General features: G+C 41.0%; 1 protein-coding gene across 1 annotated transcript; it reads right to left on the reverse strand.

Moving 5' to 3' along the window:
• Positions 1-8,071: 8,071 nt before the first annotated feature.
• hcn3 (hyperpolarization activated cyclic nucleotide-gated potassium channel 3) lies at positions 8,072-25,202 on the reverse strand. Its single transcript, XM_021571553.2, has 8 exons — positions 23,707-25,202; positions 14,059-14,263; positions 12,864-13,088; positions 12,036-12,197; positions 11,574-11,792; positions 11,096-11,242; positions 9,174-9,414; positions 8,072-8,822 (listed from the first exon to the last, which is right to left on the reverse strand). The coding sequence occupies exons 1-8, from the start codon at positions 24,231-24,233 to the stop codon at positions 8,620-8,622; spliced, it is 1,929 nt and encodes a 642-aa protein (XP_021427228.1). The 5' UTR covers positions 24,234-25,202; the 3' UTR covers positions 8,072-8,619.
• Between the last annotated feature and the right edge of the window lie 609 nt (positions 25,203-25,811).

Here is a 25,811-nt window from a genome sequence, read left to right on the forward strand (position 1 = left end):
TAAAATGTAACAAATAAATACCATACCCTCTAACACTACGCTCACAAATTTCAAAATTATATCAAATACAATTTACACCACCCTACTGCACTAATTAAATGCATGTATTCCTACCTCATCATCCTGAATTTAAATTTAATTTGTTTTCAATTTAATCAGGCAAGTCGGTTAGGAATAAATTATTTTTTACAATTACAGCCTAGGAACAGTGGGTTAACTGCCTTGTTCAGGGGTAGAACAACATATTTTTACCTTGTCAGTTCAGGGATTTGATCAAGCAACTTTTCCATGCCATGAAAAGTGTGTTGGCCCAACACTCTAACCACTAGCCTACCTGCAGCCCCAAGGAAAGGATGGGACATCACCACTTAACACACACCCTGTAACTCTTGATGTCAAATCTCGTACACCCAAATACCTCTCTGCAACTACCATCACAACTTAAATGTTCTGTGACTTACATTCCATCACTGCAGTACAATTGATAACCATAACTATAAATGCTAAAAATCCAATCTTACTGAAACACATTCACTTGATGGCCTATCCCTCTGTACTGGTACAGATCTACTACTCACACCACTCCTCTCAGGATCCCTCCCCCTTGACCCATCTTCCTCTACTGTCTTCACTGCCTCAGCATATGACAACTTCTGCTCTACTCTGACCCTGGAAACCTCAACCTGTCTCTCTCGCACGGGACATTTCTGAACCCCAGCCCCATGGGCACCCCTACAATTAACACATTCCACTACTTTCCCCAATGCTACACATTCCTTTGTCTCATGCCCTTCTGCACACTTCTCACACCTAGGAACGTCCCTCCTACACACTGCTGCCACATCCCCATAAGCTTGACACCTGTAACAACGTAATGTATTTGGTACAAAAGCTCATACATGATAATACTGCACTTCTCCTGACATACATCTTGTTCTTGCCTTCTCAAGGTACGCCATTTAACAGGCTGTCACAATCTCCATACAATCAGCACAAACCCCTTGGGATGTGGCGCTCAACAGTGCATCCCACTCATAAAGCAGCTTCGTCTTGATGTGCTTCTTTACCTCCCTACAAAATAATGAGCAGAAGCAGCAGCAGCAGCAGATTCTTCTTCTGTAATAGCTTGGCGGTCCGCAAACAATCGTTTAAGTGCATGCCGCCACCTACGATCACTCATGATCTGTACGATCACTCAGGATCTGTCCAATTCTGTACTACCATGAAAAAAATGTTTAAAAAAAAAAAATCCCTACTAACTTCTACCACACCATACCACCCCCCACATTTACAACACGTAACCTTCACATTGCTCCCACATTCACCGTAATCATGTTCGCCTCCAACACTTGGCACATATTTTCCTTCCTTTACATTGAACAGCTACATTTCCCATTCTTTAGCTTTTTATTATTCTTTAAGGTTTCATGGCAGTCTACACCTATTGGTGTACTGCTACCACCTACTCTATGGGAGGTGAACGAAATATAAAAATAAACATCTTATACAATACAAAAATCAAATAAATCCAAAACATCCCCACCCCACTCCTTCAGTGATAATACAAATCACATCCCTACACATTCCCAGGTGCCTGTATGGACACAACATTCATCGACGGGATTCCTTGTAATGCCTCTGCTGTAAAATCCCTGAGTCCCAAAAAACCTTCAGCTGCACTAACAATGATGCCTATTTTCTCCGATTTCATCGTTGTTTGCGCTGTGCACTTTATAACCAATGCAATAAATAATACAAAGTCCACCCTTTTATGTCAGGATCCTGTTGGCGAGTGATATTTAGTGATGTCTCTAATCCAACTACCATTGTTTCTTCAATGTTACTCCCTTCTTCCACTCTTCTCACCACCTCCAGATAGGCGACATGCCCTTATTCTTGCCACCTCGGTCTCCATCACCCTAACAGAGCACTTCATGAATTCTGGCGCATGCTCGCCACCACAATTGTAGCATTTCGCCTCATGAGCGGAAGCTAATACCTCTCGCCCGGAAACAGTCTGCCTCGGAAATGGTCCGGGTGCCGCAATTGCAAGGTATTTGAAACTTTTCTAACATCCAAAAATGAGTTACCTCAGGTTCATTCAGCCGTTCCTATAGGGAAAATGAATGAGGAAAGAACAGGGTTTTGGGATGAATGCAGAAAATTCACTTTAGCGGTATTAGCGGACCAGCACTTGTGATCCTTAAACCCCACCCACACAAAATGTATGATAGGAAGATGACATGTTGGGCCTATGGGATTGGGTGATCAGCACTAACCAGACTATTGATGGTTGTAGGAATGCATGGGAAATGGCAGATGTCAAGATTGAGTCTGATGCATCTACCAGTGAGAGGAGTGAAGAGAATGAGAATTCTGGATGGACGACTGTCGCTAAACGTCGGAGTAAGATAGCCAAAGTGTCAGTTGAAATGCAGTTTAGTAAGCAGGCTCACGCTCCAACTTCTCAGTTTGTAGTGGGAGTAGGGTTTAGGGATAAGGAGATGTATGTTGGGAATCCGTTCTATGTTTACAAAATGGTGAAGAATGCATTGTGTGCTGTGGAGTCTGTGAGAGTGACCAGAGGTGGAATTGTATTGCTCTGTTGTGCATCGGAAAGCAAAATCAGCGAGCATTGAACCTCAGGAGTAAGGTATGGTGGCCATGCATGGACAAGGCTGCAAAGAGACACTTCAAGTCATGCCATGGTTGTCAGATTGTACCACGACCAGATGTGCCAAAACCGCTGAGACCCACAGCGCTACCTGATGGGCCGTGGCAGGACGTTGCCACTAACCTATTGGGTCCACTACCAACAGTACACTCAATACTAGTAGTTGTAGACTACTACAGCAGATATTATGAATATAATATCATGCAACTATCACAGAAAAGGTGATTGGAGACTATTTTCAGTCGTCATGGTCTACCACTAACAATCCGGTCTGATTGTGGCCCACAGTACATATAATCGCAGTTCCAGAACTTCAGCCAGGAAAATAGGATACAGCAGGTAAAAACAATGCAAAAATGGGCACAGGCAATGGTGAAGTGGAGTGGCAAAATGGATTCCCTCATGAAATGGATTCGCATTGCACAAGCTGAGGGGCTGGACTGAAAGCGGGAGCTACGCAAGTACGTGACAGTATATGGATCCATTGATCACTCTACCACGGGCAGGAGCCCAGCTGAGCTCCTTTTCAAAAGGAAAATGAGGGGAAAGCTCCCAGATATAGCTACACCACGGAGTTACCTGGACACACGGGAGTATGATGCCGAGCAGAAAGGAAAATCCAAAATCTATGCAGACAACCGTCGCAGAACCAAACACTCTGATGTGGACGTCAGAGATCAGGTTCTCCTACAACAGGACAAAACAGACAAGTTCACAACAACTTTCAACAAGATACCACACACGGTGATCAATAAAGAGGGAAACAATGTGGTTGTTCAATCTCAAACTGGAGCCAGGTATTTAAGGAATACAACATTCGTGAAGAGGTATATAATTGAGGAGCCGGATCCACAATCTAAGGACAACTAATCTGAGACAGTACATAGAATCCAAACCAGAGACCATCTGTGAGGGACCACTACAAAGACCAGACACCCATGCCAGTCAGGCCTCACAGACAAATTCAACTGCCACAGAAGTTAACAGACTTTGTCATTAAATAATTATCCTGATGCAAAGACTCTGAATATTTTAGTTATGTTTTGAAAAAGAAAATGTGAAAAATGTTTTGTCACAAAAGAAAGGGAAGTCCATTAGGAGACAGAAATAATAAGACATTGAACAGATTTCAGTTGTTTATTGATAAGATAAAGGTTGCTATACAGATAAAGAATAAGTGCTGTTGTGTATGTCAGGGTGACATTGACGTTCATATCCATGTAAAGGAGGGATGTCGTGTATTGACATGACATACTGAGATAGGACGTCACCACGTCAGTAAAGGAATGTAAATTACACAGATAGTGATGGAGTAAAGACATGAAGTTTACCTCTGAGTCTGGTTAATTTCATTCAGTATAATATCTTAACTTAATACGAGTTGTAAGTATTAGATTGAACACACACCACTGTTATACTGTGCCATTATTTGCCTGTTTATGCCCCGCCTGTTAGCTTGTAAGATTCTTTTCATTCTCCTTTGACCTCTCTAAGGCAGTTTCTGAGATACTGAAACTGGTGCGCCTGGCACTGACGATCAAATCATGCTCAAAGTTGCTTAGGTCACTATTTTTGTTCAATCAAACAGTAACTGAATGCCTCAATGCCCGTCTGCCTGCTTTATATAGCAAGCCACGACCATGTGACTCACTGTCTGTAGGAGTGAACCATTTTCGTGAACGGCAAACCTAATAAACTGGCCTCTGAGTGTATACCACCCCCTCATGTTTTATTCAACGAGGCACCTTCATTTTGTGTCTATCTGTCTCTGTCTGTCTGTCAACATATCGGTCATTAGCAATGTCCTTTTTCAATTCATAAGTGCAATTTTTCCCCCATAAGATCTAAATAAATTGTATTTACATGTGCCATAATACACATAATATACAATCAAATAAAGCATCATCTCCTTCAGCTAATGAGAAATAAATTGATAATCTCAGCCTCCAGTATTTATGCTGCAGTAGTTTATGTGTCGGGGGGCTAGGGTCAGTTTGTTATATCTGGAGTACTTCTCCTGTCCTATTCGGTGTCCTGTGGGAATTTAAGTGTGCTCTCTCTAATTCTCTCTTTCTCTCTTTCTTGCTCTCTCTCGGAGGACCTGAGCCCTAGGACCATGCCTCAGGACTACCTGACATGATGACTCCTTGCTGTCCCCAGTCCACCTGGCCGTGCTGCTGCTTCAATTTCAACTGTTCTGCCTTATTATTATTGGACCATGCTGGTCATTTATGAACATTTGAACATCTTGGGCATGTTCTGTTATAATCTCCACCCGGCACAGCCAGAAGAGGACTGGCCACCCCACATAGCCTGGTTCCTCTCTAGGTTTCTTCCTAGGTTTTGGCCTTTCTAGGGAGTTTTTCCTAGCCACCGTGCTTCTACACCTGCATTGCTCGCTGTTTGGGGTTTTAGGCTGGGTTTCTGTACTGCACTTTGAGATATCAGCTGATGTACGAAGGGCTATATAAATAAATTTGATTTGATAAGACAGACTATGTCAATAGAACCTAAACGTAACTTAGAGGATAGATAAATAGGTAAGTTACATTTTGGGCAACAGAAGTAAATAGAAATAAACTATACTGAACAAAAATATAAACGCAACATGCAACAATTTCAAAGATTTTACTGAGTTACAGTTCATATGAGGAAATCAGTCAATTGAAATGAATAAATTATGCCCTAATCTATATATTTCAAATGACTGGGAATACAGATATGCATCTGTTGGTCACAGATACCTCAAATTCCCATCGATAAAATGCAGTTGTGTCCGTTGTCCATTTGTTATGCCTGCACATACAGTGCCATAACCCCACCACCACCATGGGGTACTCTGTTCACAACGTTGACATCAGAAAACCGCTCGCCCATATGACGCCATACACATGTTCTGTGGTTGTGAGGCCGGTTGGACGTACTGCCAAATTCTCTAAAACGACATTGGAGGCAGTTTATGGTAGAGAAATTAACAATAAATTCTCTGGCAACAGCTTTGGTGGACATTCCTGCTGTCAGTATACCAATACACACTCAAAACTTGAGACATCTGTGGCATTGTGTTGTGTTATAAAACTGCACATTTTAGAGTGTCCTTTTATTGTCCACAGCACAAGGTGAACCTGTGTAATGCTCATGCTGTTTAATCAGCATCTTGATATGCAACACCTGTCAGGTGGATGGATAATTTTGGCAAAGAAGAAATACTCCATAAACAAGGATATACATACATTTGTGCACAACATTTTTGATAAATAATATTTTTGTTTTTTATTTCAGCTCACGAAACATGGGACCAACACTTTACATGTTGCATTTATATTTATGTTGAGCATTGGTAAATCCTAATTTAAGGGGTTACAAAAGGTAAAATATTAAACAGCATTATCGCAAATGTCCTCACTAACCTAATGCCGAAAACTACTAGCCAGTGAAGCCAATGCAAACTATCTCTGGCATCGTGAGATTTAGTAACATCACATGTACAGTGACTTCAGAAAGTATTCACACTACTTGACTTTTTCCACATTTTGTTGTGTTACAGACTATATTTAAAATGGATTAAATTGCAATTTTGTGTCACTGGCCTACACACAATACCCCATAATGTCAAAGTTGAATTACATTTTATGATTTCTTTTCTCTAAATTCATTAAAAAAGAAAAGCTGAAATGTCTTGTGTCAATAAGTATTCAACCCCTTTGTTATGGCAAGCCTAAATACGTTCAGTAGTAACAATTTGCTTAACAAGTCACATAATAAGTTGCATGGACTCACTCTGTGTGATTTTTGAACGACTACCACATCTCTGTACCCCACACATAAGGTCCCTGAGTCAAGCAATGAATTTCAAACACAGATTCCACCAGAAAGACCATTGAGGTTTTCCAATGTCTTGCAAAGAAGGGCACCTATTGGTAGATGGGTAAAAATTAAAAGGCAGACAGAAGTTATTAATTACACTTTAGATGGTGTATCAATACACAGAGTCACTGCAAAGATACATGCATCCTTCCTAACTCAGTTGCTGGAGAAGAAGGAAACCGCTCAGGGATTTCACCATGAGGCCAATGGGGACTTTAAAACAGTTAGAGTTTAATGGCTATGATTGGGCTGAAAACTGGGGATGGATCAAAAACATTGTAGTTACTCCACAATACTAACCTAAATGACAGAGTGAAAAGAAAGAAGCCCGTATAGAATACACATATTCCAAAACACGCATCCCGTTGCAATAAGGCAATAAAGTAAAACTGCAAAAAACGTGGGAAAGAAATGAACTTCATGTCCTGAATACAAAGTGTTATGTTTGGGGCAAATCTAACACAACACATCACTGAGTATCACTCTTCATATTTTCAAGCATGGTGGTGGCTGAATCATGCTATGGGTATGCTTGTCATCGGCAAGGACTAGGGAGTTTTTTAGGAAAAACATTTACGAAATAGACCTAAGCACATGCAAAATCCTAGAGGAACACCTGGTTCAGTCTGCTTTTCAAGAGACACTGGGAGACAAATTCACCTTTCACAAGGACAATTACCTAAAATACAAGGCCAAATATACACTGGAATTGCTTACCAAGATGACTTTGAATGTTCTTGAGTGGCCTAGTTACAGTTTTGACTTAAATCGGCTTGAAAATCTATGGCTACAACCAGCTTGACAGAGCTTGAAGAGGGGGAGAAGGGCCTTGGTCAGGGAGGTAACCAAGAACCCAATGATTACTCTGACAGAGCTCCAGAGTTCCTCTGTGGAGATGGGAGAACCTTCCAGAAGGACAACCATCTCTGCATCACTACACCAATCAGGCCTTTATGGTAGAGTGTTCAGACAGACGTCACTCCTCAGTAAATGGCACATGACAGCCCGCTTGGAGTTTGCCAAAAGGCACCTAAAGACTCCCAGACAATGAGAAACAAGATTCTCTGGTCTGATGAAACCAAAATTGAACTCTTTGGCCTGAATGCCAAGCATCACATCTGGAGGAAATCTGGCACCATCCCTACAGTGAAGCATGGTGGTGGCAGCATCATGCTGTGGGGATGTTTTTCAGCGGCAGGGACTGGGAGTCTAGTCAGGATCGAGGGGAAGATGAATGGAGCAAAGTACAGAGAGATCCTGCTCCAGAACGCTGAGGACTTCAGACTGGGGCAAAGCTTCACCTTCCAACAGGACAACAACCCTAAGCACACAGCCAAGACAATGCAGGAGTGGCTTTGGGAAAAGTCTCTGAATTTCGTTGAATGGCCCAGCCAGAGCCCGGACTTGAATCCGATTGAAGATATTTCGAGAGACCTGAAAATAGCTGTGCAGAGATGGTCCCCATCCATCCTGACAGAGCTTGAGAGGATCTGCAGAGAAGAACGGTAGAAATTCCCCAAATTCTAGTGTGCCAAGCTTATAGCGTCATACCCAAGAAGACTTGAGGCTGTAATCGCTGCCAAAGGTGCTTCAACAAATTTCTGAGTATATGGACTGAATACCCTGTTTTTTATTTGTCATTATGCGGTATTGTGTGTAGATTGATGAGGAAAACACCTATTTAATCAATTTTAGAATAAGGCTGTAACGTAACAAAATGTGGAAAAATTCAAGAGGTCTAAATACTTTCCAAATGCACTGTATGTGGGGGACTGGGTGTGAAGAGGGGGGTACTATTAATTTTTATTTAATATTTTGTTTTGATGTACATTACTGTTATTTTATCTGTTAAAAAGGGAAGCTCATTGATATGTTTATACACTTGTTTCCATTGTAATATGCTTCTTAATAAACATATTTAAAGCATAACTTTCTATAAGTAGGTTCCCAAACTAAAAACAAAAGCAACATGTCCATTGACTGTCAGATTTTTATCAGTTGAATGCCCTCCATCTTGTCATATAGGTTTCCACTGTGCTGCCTGTGTCAGCTCTCCTCTATGAGCCCATAAGTGTCAGTCAGTCTGCGGAGAAGCTCATGAAGGGTTCTCGCCCCTGTACCCGGTCCAGACGGTCCACAGCCACGCTCTCAAAGGCCCTCCTCATCAGGGGGTGCTCCTCCAGGACCTCGTTGAAGCTGTCCACACTCAGGGAGTAGAGGCGGCAGTACGTATCAGCCCTCACGCTTGCCGTCCGACGTCCACGGGTCAGCAGGCAGATCTCTAAGGGAGGAGAGGAGATTTAATTCAGTTTATCCCCATGTACTCAACATACATGTGATGTTTAAGGTAAATAATATTTCCCAATAAAGTTGTCTGTATAAAACAGTTACATTGATTGTTTCGCAGTGTTAGGATGCTAGGGTATTAAACAGAATTGAGTAAAGAGTAGTGAAGAAGAGTAGCGATATAGAGAAAGGCAAGGATAGAAGAAAGAGAAAGGGGAGAGTAGAAACATGACTTGCGGACAAAGGAAGAGAGTTGAGAGAAGTGTAAATCAAAGGGGTGAATGAGAAAAGAGGGTGTAACACATTGGTGAAGAGCGCTTTGAAACCAAAATCGCAAACAGCTCACCCCCAAAGTAGGCTCCATCGCTAAGCTGTATCTCTTTTTTTCCACGGGGGAGCACGGTAACACAGCCGTGTTGGACAAAGTACATCTTCCGCCCTAGTGTTCCCTCCCGTATGATGAAGTCATTAGGCTGAAAGACCTCAAAGCGCAGCTTGGTCAAAATCACTGTTACAAAATGAGGATCTGTATTGGCAAACAGTGGCATGTTGGCTACCAACCCACGGCAGTTGAAGCTCACAATTTCCTAATGGAGAAAAGAAGAGAAGAGAGGAATCATTAAGAACAGAATGTCTGTACAGTACAAGAGTACTGTAGATAGTCTGTGACAGTGAAACAGAGATAGACCACATCTTGGGCAAATATAAATAGTTTTCTTTGTCTTTCTACACTACCGGTCAAAAGTTTTAGAACACCTACTCATTCAAGGGTTTTTCTTTATTTTGACTATTTTCTACATTGTAGAATAATAGTGAAGACATCAAACTATGAAATAACACATATGGAATAATGTAGTGTCCAAAAAAGTGTTAAACAAATCAAAATATATGTTATATTTCAAATAGCCACCCTTTGCCTTGATGACAGCTTTGCACACATTCATAAGGTAGTCCCTGGAATGCATTTCAATTAACAGGTATGCCTTCTTTAAAAGTTCATTTGGAAAGAACAGCTCAAATAAGCAAAGAGAAATGACAGTCCATCATTGCTTTAAGACATTAGTCATCTGTCAATACGGAAAATGTCAAGAACTTGAAAGTTTCTTCAAGTGCTGTCGCAAAAACCATCAAGCGCTATGAAAGAAACTTGCTCTCATGAGGACCGCCACAGGAATGGAAGACCCAGAGTTACCTTTGCTGCAGAGGATAAGTTCATTAGAGTTATCAACATCAGGAATTGCAGCCCAAGTAACAAACACATCTCAACATCTACTGTTCAGAGGAGTGAATCAGGCCTTCATGGTCGAATTGTTGCAGAGAAACCACCACTAAAGGACACCAATAAGAAGAAGAGGCTTGCTTCGGCCAAGAAACACGAGCAATGGACATTAGACCGGTGGAAATCTGTCCTTTGGTCTGGAGTCCAAATTAGAGATTTTTGGTTCCAACTGCCATATCTTTAAGAGATGCGGTGTGGGTGAACGGATGATCTCGGCATGTGTAATTCCCACTGTAAAAGCATGGAGGAGGAGGTGCTACGGTGTGGGGGTGCTTTGCAGGTGACACTATCTGTGATTTATTTGGAATTCAAGGCACACTTAACCAGCATGGCTACCACAGCATTCTGCAGCGATATGCCATCCCATCTGGTTGAGGATTAGTGGGACTTTCATTTGTTATTCAACAGGACAATGACCCAACACACCTCCAGGCTGTGTAAGGGCTATTTGACCAAGAAGGAGAGTGATGGAGTGCTGCATCAGATGACCTAGCCTCCACAATCCCCCGACCTCAAACAAATTTACATGGTTTGGGATGAGTTGGACCGCAGAGTGAAGGAAAAGCAGCTAACAAGTGCTCAGCATATGTGGGAACTCCTTCAAGATTGTTGTAAAAGCATTCCAGGTGAATCTGGTTGAGAGAATGCCGAGAGTGTGCAAAGCTGTCATCAAGGCAAAGGGTGGCAATTTTGAAGAATCTAAAATCTAAAATATATTTTGATTTGTTTAACACTTTTTTGGTTATTACATGATTCCATATGTGTTATTTAATATTTTTGATGTCTTCACTATTTTTCTACAATGTTGAAAATAGTAAAAATAAAGAAAAACCCTTGAATGAGTAAGTGTTTTAAAACTTTTGTCCGTTAGTGTATGTTTGCTCCAACTGTTTTGAAAGGGGAAATGGCAAGTAATGTAAGGGTATAGACAGAGAGAGAGTGAAAGAGAGAGAGAGACAGAGAAGAGATTGAGGTGTAATGGAAGAGACCTCCTTGAGCGGGTCGCTGAGTTCTCCCAGAATACTGTCTTCGTCAAACATCTTGCCTTGGAAGCGAATCTCATAGTACTCATGGATCCTCTGCCTCACGTCCGCCGGCAGCTTATGGAACGACATGTACTGCTCCACCTGCTTATACTGAAAACATGGGTTCCAGACAGAGAACATTGTGAGTGGGTGTGTTTAATTTGTTTGAACCTTATCCAGTAAGTCCTGTTGAGGTCAGAATAACTCTTTTACAAGGGAGACCTGGCTAAGAGGCCGTCATTGTAAATAAGAATGTGTTCTTAACTGACTTACCTAGTTAAATAAAGGTTAATTAAAACAATATTTAAAAAAGAGGGCAGCAAACTGTACATATTTGATGTAAAATGTAGATTTATGTAAACAACAAGAAAGAACAACAATGTACTAGAGTATATTTTTCTCATCTATTTGTAAAAGTACTCTGCTCATGTGAGTCAAAGACCTTATCTTGATACTGTCGTCGGGAGGCGTCTATGGACTGAACCAGGTTGGCGGCATGGCCCAGAAACATGGCATAGCAGGTGGCACCCACAATCATACTCATGATAGTCAGCCATACGTCCGTCATGCCCTCGGGAGCCTGGGCACCATATCCTATACACAACATGTGGCTCATTGCCATGAACAGGGCATATGAGTACTGTAAATGCCATGTGGAATTCTGTGAAAGAGAGAAACAAGGGGTGAGGAGGCAAGACTGAAGTAGCAAAGGGGTGTCATATTGAATAGGATGAATTCAATGTGCAGGATAATTTGATTGCTTTCTTACCTGGCTGATTATCTTGCTAACTATGTAAAGTAACTTTGGGTGTTTTGAAAGGTGCTTAAAATAAAATGTATTATGATTATTTATTGTTATAAACCACAATGGGAATTTGCCACCTTCCAGTCCTCACTCACTCACCACCATGTTGTTCTTGGTAACCCAGCAATCTGGTGGGAAATCCTGCAACATGGGCACCATGAATTGCATGCAGCCGTCCCAATGGCACAGCAGTAGCATCATACCAATCAGGTTTACTATACGCACAACAGCACTGGCCAGGTCATAGGTCATGTGGAATATCTGAGAGGGAGAAAATTTGTTATAGAGTTATAGAGAGGAATGTCAACACTGGCAAGGACTTACAATGGTTGTCTCCAAAATGGCACCCTACTCCCTTATTAGTGCAATACTTTTGACCAGGTCCCATAGGGCTCTGGTCAAAAGTAGTGCATTTAATAGGTGACAGGGTGCCATTTGGGACACAGAATAATTGGTATACACACTCACATTGCAAAATCACTCAGTCAAAGATTCACTCATACTCATACTGTCTAGAAATTGATCCAATAGCCATACCTCTCTATTAGCATGAATACAGTGAGCTCCAAAAGTATTGGGACAGTGACATTTTTTTGTGTATTTTATACAATACCTTTTCTCCCCTAAAATGGGGGGACTATGTACAACAAGTGCTGTTATTTCACCTGATATGAATTAAAATACCCTTAAGTTAAATAATTTCAACTGCAGTTGCTGGAGTACAGAGTGTAATGAACAAATATGTGTCACTGTCCCAATACTTTTGGAGCTCATGCTAATAGAGAGGTATGGCTATTGGATCAATTTCTAGACAGTATGAGTATGAGTGAATCTTTGACTGAGTGATTTTACAATGTGAGTGTGTAAGTACACAGCGTTTAAGTATATAGCCTTATCCTACATGAAATATGCTCCCCTCTCCCTCACCTCCTCCCACTGATGGATGTAGCGGATGAAGCGGGACAGTCTCAGGAGGCGCAGCAGGCTGAGGATCTTGGTGAAGCGGACGATACGGAGAGCACGGGCCGTGCGATACACATCCGAAGCCTCCATCTGGGCCTCCAGGTCCACTATCAGGAAGATGTAGTCCATTGGGATGGAGGAGATGAAGTCCACCACGAACCAAGTCTTCAGGTAACGCATACGGATCACCTATGATTAAATTATTGATTGACTGATTGATTTGACCTTCATTAAATCACTGACTCAAACTGTATTTGTTAAGCACATTTCATACAATAAAATGCATCGGTGCAAAGGGTTTCACCTAGCTACAAAATGAATAACAAATAAAACATATATAATAATAATTTCTAGACAAGGTGTAAATAGATATTGGTAGTAAAATAACAGTGGACTTGAGAGGCTAATGCAGCAAAGCCTGTCACTAGCAATAACACTCCCGGCCACGCACATATACTCCCCACCGGAGACTGGGGTTCAGATGCACCATTGAGAGCATCTTGACTGGCTGCATCACCGCTTGGTATGGCAACTGCTCGGCATCTGACTGTAAGGAGCTAAAGAGGGTAGTGCATACGGCCCAGTACATCACTGGGGCCGAACTCCTTACCATCCAGGACCTATATACCAGGCAGTGTCAGAGGAAGGCCCTAAAAATTGTCAAAGACTCCAGCCACCCAAGTCATAGACTGTTCTCTCTGCTACCGCACAGCAAGCGGTACCGGAGTGCCAAGTCTGAGACCAAAAGGCACCTGAACAGCTTCTACCCTCAAGCCATAAGACGAATGAACAGTTAGTAACATGGCTACCTGGACAATTTACATGATATATCCTGATTGCCTAGCCACTTTTATCCTTACCCACATGTACATACTGTATTATCTCAACTACTTTTTACCCCTGCACATTGACTCGGCACTGGTACTCCTTGTATATAGCCTCTTTATTGTTTTAATTGTGTTACTATGTTTTTAACTCTGCATTGTTGGGAATGGGCTCATAAGTAAGCATTTCAAAGTAAAATCTACATCTGTTGTATTCTCAACATGTGACCAATAAAATTTGATTTCAAATACCTGTGTCCACCCTTCTTACTGTTCTCCCATTTGCCAATATCCCCCTTTGTTTCCAGCTGTTTTGAAAATGAGTGAAATGTAACCTTGGGGTCCAGGATGATCTGGTCGTCTCCCTCTAGGACGCCCGTGCGGAAGTTGAGGACCAGGTCGACCAGGAAGCAGGTGTCAGAGATGACGTTGAATGAGATCCAGGGCAAAGTTTTCTGGTCTTCAAAGAAGGTGATGCCCCAGGGGAGGATGACCAGGTTGCACATCATCAGGAGTAGCATCACAATGTCCCAATAGAACCTGGATAGGACGGGGGGTTGAGGTCAGGGAGTTGGGAAGAGCACAAATAGATCTGGGAACAGGCTGAGAGAGAAGTCCATTGTTACATCTTGTATTTCCACATCAAATTAAAGTATTGTGTTTCCACAGTATGTACTGTAAAGTTACTGTCAAACTTCAGGATCCAGAATAGTGAAATTGACTATGGCTCTTTCTATAAACGTAGGTACCAGAGAGGCTTAACTACACCGAGCAACTTGTTATATCTGTGTCAAAAAACATTACTGTTCTGTCAATGCATTTATGGCAATGTAAATTGTTGTTATATCATATATTAAGCATTAATCACTGAAATCACACATCTAACTTGAACCCTGTAAGAATCCTGGATATAGTTGTTGGACAATTTTTTTGCATAGAGGTCTCAAAAATGCAGTGTAACTCCATAACATTTCATAATAATAAATAATAATAATAATAATAAAATAATATGTTGTTTTGTTTTTTTGTTATTTTTTTACTTAACCTTTAACCTTAACTAGGCAAGTCAGTTAGGAACAAATTCTTATTTACAATGACGGCCGGTTATGGGGTAAAAGAGTTTTCATTGGCACACAACTCCCCCCAAAATCAGTTGGACAGGCATTTATTTGATTTTCATAGACGGGCCCATTTTTTCACGGGACCTCCTATGTGCGCACTTGCACACATTTGTTAAATGGGTGTAATAGTAAAGACCATAGGCAACTCGTGAGTTTCAGGTTTGGGGAAGTTTACAATTTATCCTACCATTTCTACCGCTCTGCGTGCCAGTTATGAATATTAATATATGCACATTTTCGTGGAACAGTTTAATTTCCATTTTCGTTTCTCAAAATCATTGTCACGTGGTTACTCATACAAATCTGAAGTAAAATGATAAAAAAAAAAAAATTCCAACTATGGCTATAGCCTAGCCTCTGCCATATGGACAAATTGATACACTGTGATCTAGCCTCTGCAATATGGACAAATTGATACACTGTGATCTGCTAGTCGATTACCTATCAACTAGACTCCGTAACATCATCCTTTTCAATAGAAAGTGCAAACATAACGGCATAACATTAAGTTCTTAACAGTCAAGTCATAACATTTGAAAAAGCATGACATTTTATTTTTACTTCAGTTGTCATCTTCCTTTTTTTATACAAACAGAGGACAAGTTAACACAGTCTCTTGCTTACAGAGTAAGCCTGTCCGGTGGCTTGCACAGCCGACCCACCCGTGAGTAACTACTGGGCAGGGGCCACGAGCTGAAGAGCTTGGTGGGGTAGAAGCCTCACCTTCAGTTGGCTCATGTCTCAATTCTGCGCCCCTTACCCTTAGGCCTGGACTGTGATCCAGCTCATCTAGGTGAGTGTATGGCGTGTTCTGGTTTGTCTGCTGGCGGCTAAATAAATGAGAGCATATACTGTAACTCAGAGATGGAAATTCTAGGCCTATACTCTATCATTCATTAAGTAAAATACATAGGACTAAAGCCGACAAAATAAAAACAGTAGAAAATATCCTGATGAAAATGTTGGTTCTTTCAATCAAATGAATCTCTTCTCCGTCTGTCTGTCCCTTTCTATCTGTCTTGACTTGCGCTATGGCTTGTGAAGTTCAACATTGTATCAAGAGCTCACGCTGTAGTTAACACCTCTTGAGTGCAGGGGGCAGTATTTTGATTTTTGGATGAAAAACATACCCAAATTAAACTGTTTATTTCTCAGAATCAGAATCTAGAAAATGCATATAATTGTCAGATTAGGATAGAAAACACTCTAAAGTTTCCAAAACTGTCAAAATATTGTCTGTGAGTCTAACAAAACTGATATTGCAGGCAAAAACCTGAGTAAAATCAAACCAGGAAGTGGCCTCTATTTTGAAAGCTCCATGTTCCATTGCCTGCCTTTGCTCCATTTAAAGGGATATCAACCAGATTCCCTTTCCTATGGCTTCCCCATGGAGTGAACAGTCTTTAGACATAGTTTCAGGCTTTTATTTTTAAAAATTAGCTAGAAAGATCACATGGCTGGGTGCAAGCAGCGTTTTGTATGCGCAACAGCTTGGAGCAGCCATTTTCTCTCTCTCCTATTGAAGAAGCTACATTCCCGGTTGATATATTATCGATTATATATTGTAAAAACAACCTGAGGATTGATTATAAAAAAACTTTTGAAATGTTTCTACGAACATTACAGATACTATTTGGAATTTTCGTCTGTGATGTCGTGACCGCTCGAGCCTGTTGATTTCTGAACATAACGCGATAACCAAATTGAGGTATTATTGATATTTTTGAGTGCAAACATCCGAAGATCATCAAAGGTAAGCGATTTAATTTATTTATTTTCTGACTTTCGTGATCAATCTTATTGGCTGCTAGATGTTTGTAATATTTTGCATACTGAGAGAGATGTGCTTACATAAACGCTTGGTATACTTTCGCCGAAAAGCTTTATTGAAATCTGACACGCCAGGTGGATTAACAACAAGCTAAACTAAAAAACTAGAAAATTAAATATTTTTAGTGATTTAATTTGAATTTGGTGCTCTGCAATTCAACGATGGTTGACGAAAATGATCCCGCTAACGGGATGGGTGCATCAAGAAGTTTTTTAACGAACTTGCAACATTGTATCAACTAGCCTATTCAGCCGTGACCTCAAACTTTCCTGCGCCGGTGAACTCCGGACAGAAAGCTGTTTTTTAATGACGTTTCCACTGGATATATGGGGTCATCAGATCATGATATATTGCTCTTTCACATCGAGGCTTGGTGATTATCGAGGCAGGGAGTGATTTTTCAAATACTGAGGAACTATCATTCCCAATGGATGTTAAAAAAATCAGACTTTGTTGACTTGTTTGAGGCGAAGAAAAAATTTGTGGTGAGCTAAAACAATCAGGAATAATACATTGCCAAATGGGCACTTTCTTACATACAGTACTGTATGCATGCATTCTGGAGACGCACCATCTTCGCCACAGTTCCATCCTCTTCTTGAGGCAACCTTTTTTATTATACTCAATACACATTACCTTCACACATATTTTAGACGCGTTTCACTGACAGGTGCAACTCAATCAGCTAGACCTATTGTCACGTGCACTACCCACATTTCGGGCTTCCCAAACACACTTGTGATTTGAAACAATCCACCACAAAAAGCGAATGATCCTCTGAGGCTAAGTCATGCTCCCTGGGGAAGTATTTTGAAGGATTTTATTTAGACAGAAGTAATTGTAGAATTTTGGCGAATCATCTATTAACTTTAGGGCAATCCAGCATCCTAACATTGCACTGTGCTCCCGCCAACTTTCCTTTCCAATTCGCAAGAGGTTGAAACCAGAGATCAATATATAATGACGAGATGCTCATGTCTCCGCCCAAACAATGGAATATTTGTCCAAGCGACAAGCTTGCAATATAAAGTCAAGAGAAGAAAAAGCCTGGAAGGAAGAGAGATGACTAGAAACAATTTGGTTGACAGTTTTATGCTTGGATTAATTGGTGGAGTAGAGGACCTTGTGCATTTCAGGTAAAATAACAACTTAATGTTTATATCCCAGGACAAATTAGCTAGCAACAGCAAGCTAGCTAAATAGCCTAATTAGCTAGCAAGTGCAAGCTAACTAGCTAAATTGCCATAAATGTTTAATGCTTTTCGACCTGTCCCAAAATTAATATAATTTGTTCAGAGTTTGTTTTGATATTTTAACCTGCATGTCATGATCGCGTTTGGTGTGGGGGGACAAAATAAATGTATGCACGATGGCGCACGCGCGCAGCCGGTTTGGGTTCCGTGTAAGGCCCATAACGCCGGCCCTGGCTGTTGTCATAGTCATAGCGCATGTGATGCAACAAAAGCCAAAGTGCAGGAAAAAAAGGTGTTCTGGAGGAATGTCCAGAATACTTTGGTGTCTTATTCGTTACACCGGTGAAGACAGTTGTGCCTGGATCCACGTTGGATCTAATATCCCTAGCGAATTGATGCTGATCATCTGTTGTTGTCTGCTTGATTTACAGTATGGTCTCGTTAGATTTAACAGAAAAAGCATCAAGGTAATGTTTTTGTGCCTCGGATTGGACACCGAGTCATACTGTGCAGTGTGCGCAATTGTGTAATGCGCAAAATCCTACGGTATCCCAAATTAATTATATTTCCAACAAATTACCATGGCCGTGGGCTTCTTCAAAATATGATCTAGTAAATGAAATGGTTTCACCCCAACAGAATAAGTTAACCTGCTATTTTAAACAATACAAGGGGCTTGAAGTAGTCTACATTTCCTCAATGTGGTATTTGAAAAGGCCTTGTAATTAGCGTAGCCAATGTATAAGTTCTCCTGGTCCCTTATACGTTTCCGTGAATCAGTTTTTGTTGGAGATGTGCCTGGCCATTTTTGTTTTTTTCCCGCCACTTCAATTGAGTGGTGTTGCGCTACTCTGTTGCCGTAAAACCATGTGCGGTTATGACGAGGACAACAACATCCAATGCTGGCTTCAACTTGGCCTTCCATAAAAATCCTTCCATTACAAAAGGAACCTGTTTTTTTGGTAGCTTGTGGTTAGAGCATTGAGCCAGTAACCGAAAGGTTGCTGAATTGAATCCCCGAGCCGACAAGATAAAAATCTGGCGTTCTGCCCGTTCCCCGGTAGACTGTCATTGTAAATAAGAATTTGTTCTTAACTGACTTGCCTAGTTAAATTCATCATAGGTACCCTTCAACTATGACAGACAAAATGAGAAAGAAAATCCAGAAATCACATTGTAGGATTTTTTATGAATTTATTTGCAAATTATGGTGGAAAATAAGTATTTTGTCACCTACAAACAAGCAAGATTTCTGGCTCTCACAGACCTGTAACTTCTTCTTTAAGAGGCTCCTCTGTCCTCCACTCGTTACCTGTATTAATGGCACCTGTTTGAACTTGTTATCAGTATAAAAGACACCTGTCCACAACCTCAAACAGTCCAAACCAAACTCCATTATGGCCAAGACCAAAGAGCTGTCAAAGGACACCAGAAACAAAATTGTAGACCTGCACCAGGCTGGGAAGACTGAATCTGCAATAGGTAAGCAGCTTGGTTTGAAGAAATCAACTATGGGAGCAATTATTAGGAAATGGAAGACTTACAAGGCCACTGATAATCTCCCTCGATCTGGGGCTCCACACAAGATCTCACCCCGTGGGGTCAAAACGATCACAAGAACGGAGAGCAAAAACCCCAGAACCACACGGGGGGACCTAATGAATGACCTGCAGAGAGCTGGGACCAAAGTAACAAAGCCTACCATCAGTAACACACTACGCCGCCAGGGACTCAAATCCTGCAGTGCCAGACGTGTCCCCCCTGCTTAAGCCAGTACATGTCCAGGCCCGTCTGAAGTTTGCTAGAGAGCATTTGGATGATCCAGAAGAAGATTGGGAGAATGTCATATGGTCAGATGAAACCAAAATATAACTTTTTGGTAAAAACTCAACTCGTCGTGTTTGGAGGACAAAGAATGCTGAGTTGCATCCAAAGAACACCATACCTACTGTGAAGCATGGGGGTGGAAACATCATGCTTTGGGACTGTTTTTCTGCAAAGGGACCAGGACGAATGAATGGGGCCATGTATCGTGAGATTTTGAGTGAAAACCTCCTTCCATCAGCAAGGGCATTGAAGATAAAAAGTGGCTGGGTCTTTCAGCATGACAATGATCCCAAACACACCACCCGGGCAACGAAGGAGTGGCTTCGTAAGAAGCATTTCAAGGTCCTGGAGTGGCCTAGCCAGTCTCCAGATCTCAACCCCATAGAAAATCTTTGGAGGGAGTTGAAAGTCTGTGTTGCCCAGCAACAGCCCCAAAACATCACTGCTCTAGAGGAGATCTGCATGGAGGAATGGGCCAAAATACCAGCAACAATGTGTGAAAACCTTGTGAAGACTTACAGAAAACGTTTGACCTCTGTCATTGCCAACAAAGGGTATATAACAAAGTATTGAGATAAACTTTTGTTATTGACCAAATAATTATTTTCCACCATAATTTGCAAATAAATTCATAAAACATCCTACAATGTGATTTTCTGGATTTTTTTTTCCTAATTTTGTCTTTCATAGTTGAAATGTACCTATGATGAAAATTACAGGCCTCTCTCATCTTTTTAAGTGGGAGAACTTTCACAATTGGTGGCTGACTAAATACTTTTTTGCCCCACTATATATATATATATATATATATATATATATATATATATATATATATATATACACACACACACACACACATAGGCTACAGAAAAATGAATCCAATTTATTTAGTCAGGCAAGTCCACATTATTCTTACATCTTTTAGAATGTAATAATAATTTGAATATCAATGCAAGTAATCATTCTTAAAGTGGCGATGGCCTACTTCTTGTACAATTTTTACATGCTTTTTTTGGGGGGTGGGGGGGTTCTATATTAGGCCTTTATGTACAATTAAATAAATTATACAATTGTATAATATTGAGGTCCTTAAATTACAATTAAGTGTTTGAAAAAGTCACCGAAAGTCCTTGAATTTGACTTGCCAATGTCCGTATGAACCCTGCTTGAAGGATGTATGTTGTTGTATAGGTGGAGTTATGGGTCAATTTACATATATTCCTTGAAATACTCATGTGGAACTGCATACATTTTTTTTTTTTTTATTCTACCCATTTTGAAATGTTGATCCCAATGTCACACATTGGCCCCATTATTTATAGAAAGACCCATATCTATTGTATGACATCAGCATTTCCCCTGTTCTAAATGCTCTCGTAACTGTCAGACACTTGTTGCCACTAAATTTAAATGTATGTTGAGTGAAATTTGAACTCAAGTGACAGGAGTACCCCTTGACATAATAGTGTCACAAAGATAAAGGCCAAGCAAGCCCATCCACTCAGAACAGTGATAGATGTCCAATGAGTTGTTTCTGAGTGCTACTGAGCCTAACACAGACACTCCCTGCTGTAAAAGGAAAGCCATTCATTAAAAATGTACATTACACCAAGTAGGCCTACAGCATCCTCAGCAAACTTCCATGAAGAGAAACAGAGGGTCTGCTACAGTACAATATAAATTGGTTTAATAATGCACTAGTTAGTACACTAAAGCTCGGAACACTCCAAGACTTCTACAGTACATACAGAGATGACTGCATGTCGTCACATAAGCTCTCATTGTCTCATGTCTAGGTTTGCAATGTGTACTTGGTTTGGGTGTAATTGCTGTCCAATGTGGTCTCAGTCACTCAGTGGATCTCTTTGCCACTGAATGCCTGCGTCCAATGGCACCCTATAGTGCACTACTTCTGACAAGGGCCCTTTGAGCTACGGTCAAAAGAAGTGCACTATAAAAGGTAATAGAGTGCCAGAATAGAGTGCCACTTGGGCCCGGGTATGGGCGAGGGGACGGTCTAAATTTGTACTGTTACATTGATGCTGTTGACCCGGATTACTGGTTGCTGCGAAAAAAAGGAGGAAGGTCAAAAGGGGGGTGAGTGTAACGGATGTGAAACGGCTAGCTTAGTTAGCGTGGGCGCTAAATAGCGTTTCAATCAGTGACGTCACTTGCTCTGAGACCTTGAAGTAGTAGTTCCCCTTGCTCTGCAAGGGCCGCGGCTTTTGTGGCGCGATGGGTAACGATGCTTCGAGGGTGACTGTTGATGTGTGCAGAAGGTCCCTGGTTCGCGCCCGGGTATGGGCGAGGGGACGGTCTAAATTTGTACTGTTACATAAGCAGTGGTGAAAGTAGATTTAATTTCTTCCTGGTACTGGACCTCATATGTGTGCACACACTTGTGTGTGTACAAACATTTTCTATTGGCTTAAAAGCAGTGCTGGGGAAGCTGCTCTGAAAATATAGTTTACCAAGCTACCAATTACATCACACTGGAAGAAGTTGATCTACACCAAAGCTAGTAGAATATAGTTTTCTTAATTGAAGTTACTTTGGAAAAAGTTTTCATGCGGCTGACAGGCAGTAATGATAAATTATAGTGTAATAGCCTAATAGTTTTCTTGACATCTTTGTTTTAATTATTGTAATAGGCTCATGTCTTACCGGTACGTTACCCTGTACGGACACTATTTATTTTTTTATTTTGCCGTTACTCCATACCGTACCATACCAGACCTTACCGGCTTACTTTCCCCTGGCCTCCCTTCCTCTAAGTTTTTTTTACCTGCACTCAAGTAATGGCAGTTTAAAAGTAGCTGTTTGTAGTTGTACTGTAAATCCACAACAAGACAGTATATTCTCACTTGCCCTTATTTGAGCACGTGTGCTCAAATACTGTTTCAGAACAGTATTTCCTTTTTAGATTGATAACATTGGTAAAGCAATCAATTGGATGTGTAGATGTATGTTTTCAAAACCCACCCCCATTAAAGTGAAGGTTGAACATAAGGTTGCAGAGGGCAGACCTACAGTAATCTTCCTCTCATCTGTCTCAGTATTTATGACATAATACAGGGCAAGATTGAAATTATGGAGTTTCTTCTTGTTGGCAATAATCCCTTAGCATGGATTTAACCTCACTGTCTGGCATTGACCTATATAGTGTTGAGTATGTGTGGAAAATGTATGACGTGTATATATAGACATTAACCCCAAAGCCACAGCCTTTGACTGGCTTTACTATATGTTCCATGAAAAGTGTTTGGATAAAAATTTTAAAAGCTGAACCCGCTCCAATTGAAAACGATAAGATTCTTCAATTGATTGCAACTTTTGTGGGAGTTTGGATTAGTAAATTGCATGGGATTTTAACATTTCCTTTAGGGTTAGGTTTACAGACAGGGCGAGACAAAGGTATGCAGGGTTCTGCTCTAATCCAGATGATCTCATTCAATATACTGTATCACTAATCAAATCCCTTTATCTTCTTATCGACAGTGCAGGCTGACCTTGAAAAATAAATCATAGCAGATTTTTACCCTCTAACATCTGTCTACTTACTGTACACTTGGGGACAGTTTCCAGTACAGAAGTCAAGCCAACTCCTGGACTAAAAAGCTTTTTCAATGGAGATTCTCCATTGATCTGGCTTTTTCTAGACTAAAAAGCATTTTCTTGCTTTTGACTCCAGGACTAGGTGTAATCTGTGTCCAGAACACTGCCCTTGATGTAACTAGTTTGTGATAGGCCTAAATAATAAAGCATTTTTGAGTTGCTATGAAATGTTTAGAAGTTATGGACAAGAAATAGGATGTTATCATGGATGGTTCTATCTATTCTGAACCAAAATTGCATGATGGATGGTTTAATTTGAACTGGATTATTAATCTGAGTCATTGAAAAATCTGTTTGGCCTCCCCCATTGGTCTTGCCAGTCTAGGCTTATTTTTATTTTTCCAATCCTCTGTGCTCTCTATGTAGCCCTGTTTCACTCCCACTTCTCTGAGTTACCTGAAGTCACTGTAGGGGTGGATGATCCACACTCCAAAGGATTTGACCCTGGCCTGCTCCGCTGCCACGCCCTTGTGACTACCAAACATGCGCAGGGAGAACTTGTTGACCCCTGGCTGGAGCAGCGCCCCAAACTGCCTCTGAAAGTAGGTGGACTGGTCCACATGGTCATTCTCCTCCGTCTCTAAGGCCTGAGTAGAAGTGATGACTTCTGCTCCTTTGGAGAATGTGGTAGTGGCGGTATTGGTGGTGGTTGTGTCAGGTTCTGCTGACACCCACAGTTGGCCCTTGGGATCTGCTGTGGTGCTGTGATGGTCATTGTATTGGGAGTTGACAATAGAATTAAGTCTCTTACTAACATTGCTCCCTAGATCTTCCTTTTGGGAGGACTGGGAGGATGAGCTCCATGTGGCAACTGCGTGGAAGCTGCCCCTGGTGCTGCCTCGGTGCCTGGACTCCCCATTGCGGGCAGGGCTCTCCCCCATACCTGTCTGTCCATCAATACTTCTTGTAGGACTAGTATCCATCTTTACACCATGTAGGTTACCTTCATCAGCCCCTGAATGACAGAGGATGAGCACAGTCTCTTTTTCTTCCAATATAAAAAACAGAAACTAGATTTCTATATATGTTTTTCAGAACTTTCCTCAAGGAACAAGACGACAGTAAAAAAATCGGCCTATGCCTATTTTGGTCAGCCTATTCTGCAGCCCGTCGAAACGCGCGAATGCACGCTAAAACCCAACATAAATTTAGCCTGATGCGTACATTTGACATGATTACTGTTCAAAAGAAAACTTCGAATCAACAATATGCATTTGATTAAATCCTTAACATTTGGCAACCTTTTCTTGCGCGTAGTGTCCTCCACTTGATAGCCTAAATGTCCACAGATAATTCCTCCATACATAGGTAGGCTAGCTCAAAGAAAAGTTGCAATGTTGCTCAATAAATACTTTCTCTTTAGTTCTATTACAATTAGTATAAAAATACAAATAAATACCCCTTGTTCAGTGCATGCGACGGTTCTTCTAAGTGGGTCTTGCTCCTAAGCACTGCTGGTATGCGCATAAATAGCCTGCACAGATAAGTGTCTCAATGTAATCGGATTGTTGTCATGACGGCGGAGTTCCTGTCACCTTTCTCATCCTTCTACTACGGAATGTCCCGCTCCCACAGAGACTCGCGAGTCTCGAAGGCGCACGTGTCGGATTTGCAAAGTTTACCTGTTGCTGCAGGAGCAACAAATGATAGGGGGACAACACCAACATTGCACAAGGAGATGGAGATCTTAGAGGGGTAATCTTCCTTTAAAAAAATGAAGTACCGCCTGAAGTTACTAACAAAGAGTAAGCTAAACTAAACTAACAGTAACTGAAGATTTATTGCAACACCCCTATTGCTGATTATTCAAGGTGAATGTAATAAATTACATTACAAGCAAAAATATTGTAATCAGATTAGATACTTTAGAAAACTTTACATATTTTTTTAGGGGGTAGATCAGCTTTAATATTGCAGATTGTAGCTTTATTTCCAATCCCCCAGATGTTTTTTGTAAATATATACAGTACCAGTCAAAAGTGTCGACACCTACTCATTCAAGGGTTTCTTTATTTTTACTATTTTGTAGAATAATGAAATCATCAAAACTATGAAATAACACATATGGAATCATGTAATAACCAAAAAAAGGTTAAAAACATCAAAATATATTTTAGATTCTTCAAAGTAGTGACGCTTTGCCTTGATGACAGTTTTGCACTCTCAACCAGCTTCATGAGGTAGTCACCTGGAATGTATTTCAATTAACAGTGCCTTTTTAAAAGTTCAATTGTGGAATTTCTTTCCTTCTTAATATGTTTGAGACAATCAGTTGTGTTGTGACAAGGTTAGTGTGGTATACAGATTGCCCTACTTGGTAAAATATCAAGTCCATATGTGACCGACCACCTTGATTCGGTCTTATGTAGCAACATTGGAAATTGTGTTTTTTTTTTTTACTTTGAATGAAAGCAGAGAAAGAGCTACAAAATGGTATATTATACACTGCATTTGAGGAACAATGGGAAAGTAATTTGGCTTTGAAAGTTGATAAACTTGTA

Source organism: Oncorhynchus mykiss, chromosome 18, assembly GCF_013265735.2.
Source record: "Oncorhynchus mykiss isolate Arlee chromosome 18, USDA_OmykA_1.1, whole genome shotgun sequence".
NCBI classification, from domain to species: domain Eukaryota; kingdom Metazoa; phylum Chordata; class Actinopteri; order Salmoniformes; family Salmonidae; genus Oncorhynchus; species Oncorhynchus mykiss.

Coding starts and splice junctions, on each gene's coding strand:
- hcn3 (XM_021571553.2), bottom strand. CDS start 24,233: ATGGATACTAGTCCTACAAGAAGTATTGATGGACAGACAGGTATGGGG. Junction 9,415..11,095: donor TCAGCGACCCGCTCAAGGAG/GTCTCTTCCATT, acceptor TTTCTCCATTAG/GAAATTGTGAGCTTCAACTG. Junction 8,823..9,173: donor CGATGGAGCCTACTTTGGGG/GTGAGCTGTTTG, acceptor CTCCTCCCTTAG/AGATCTGCCTGCTGACCCGT.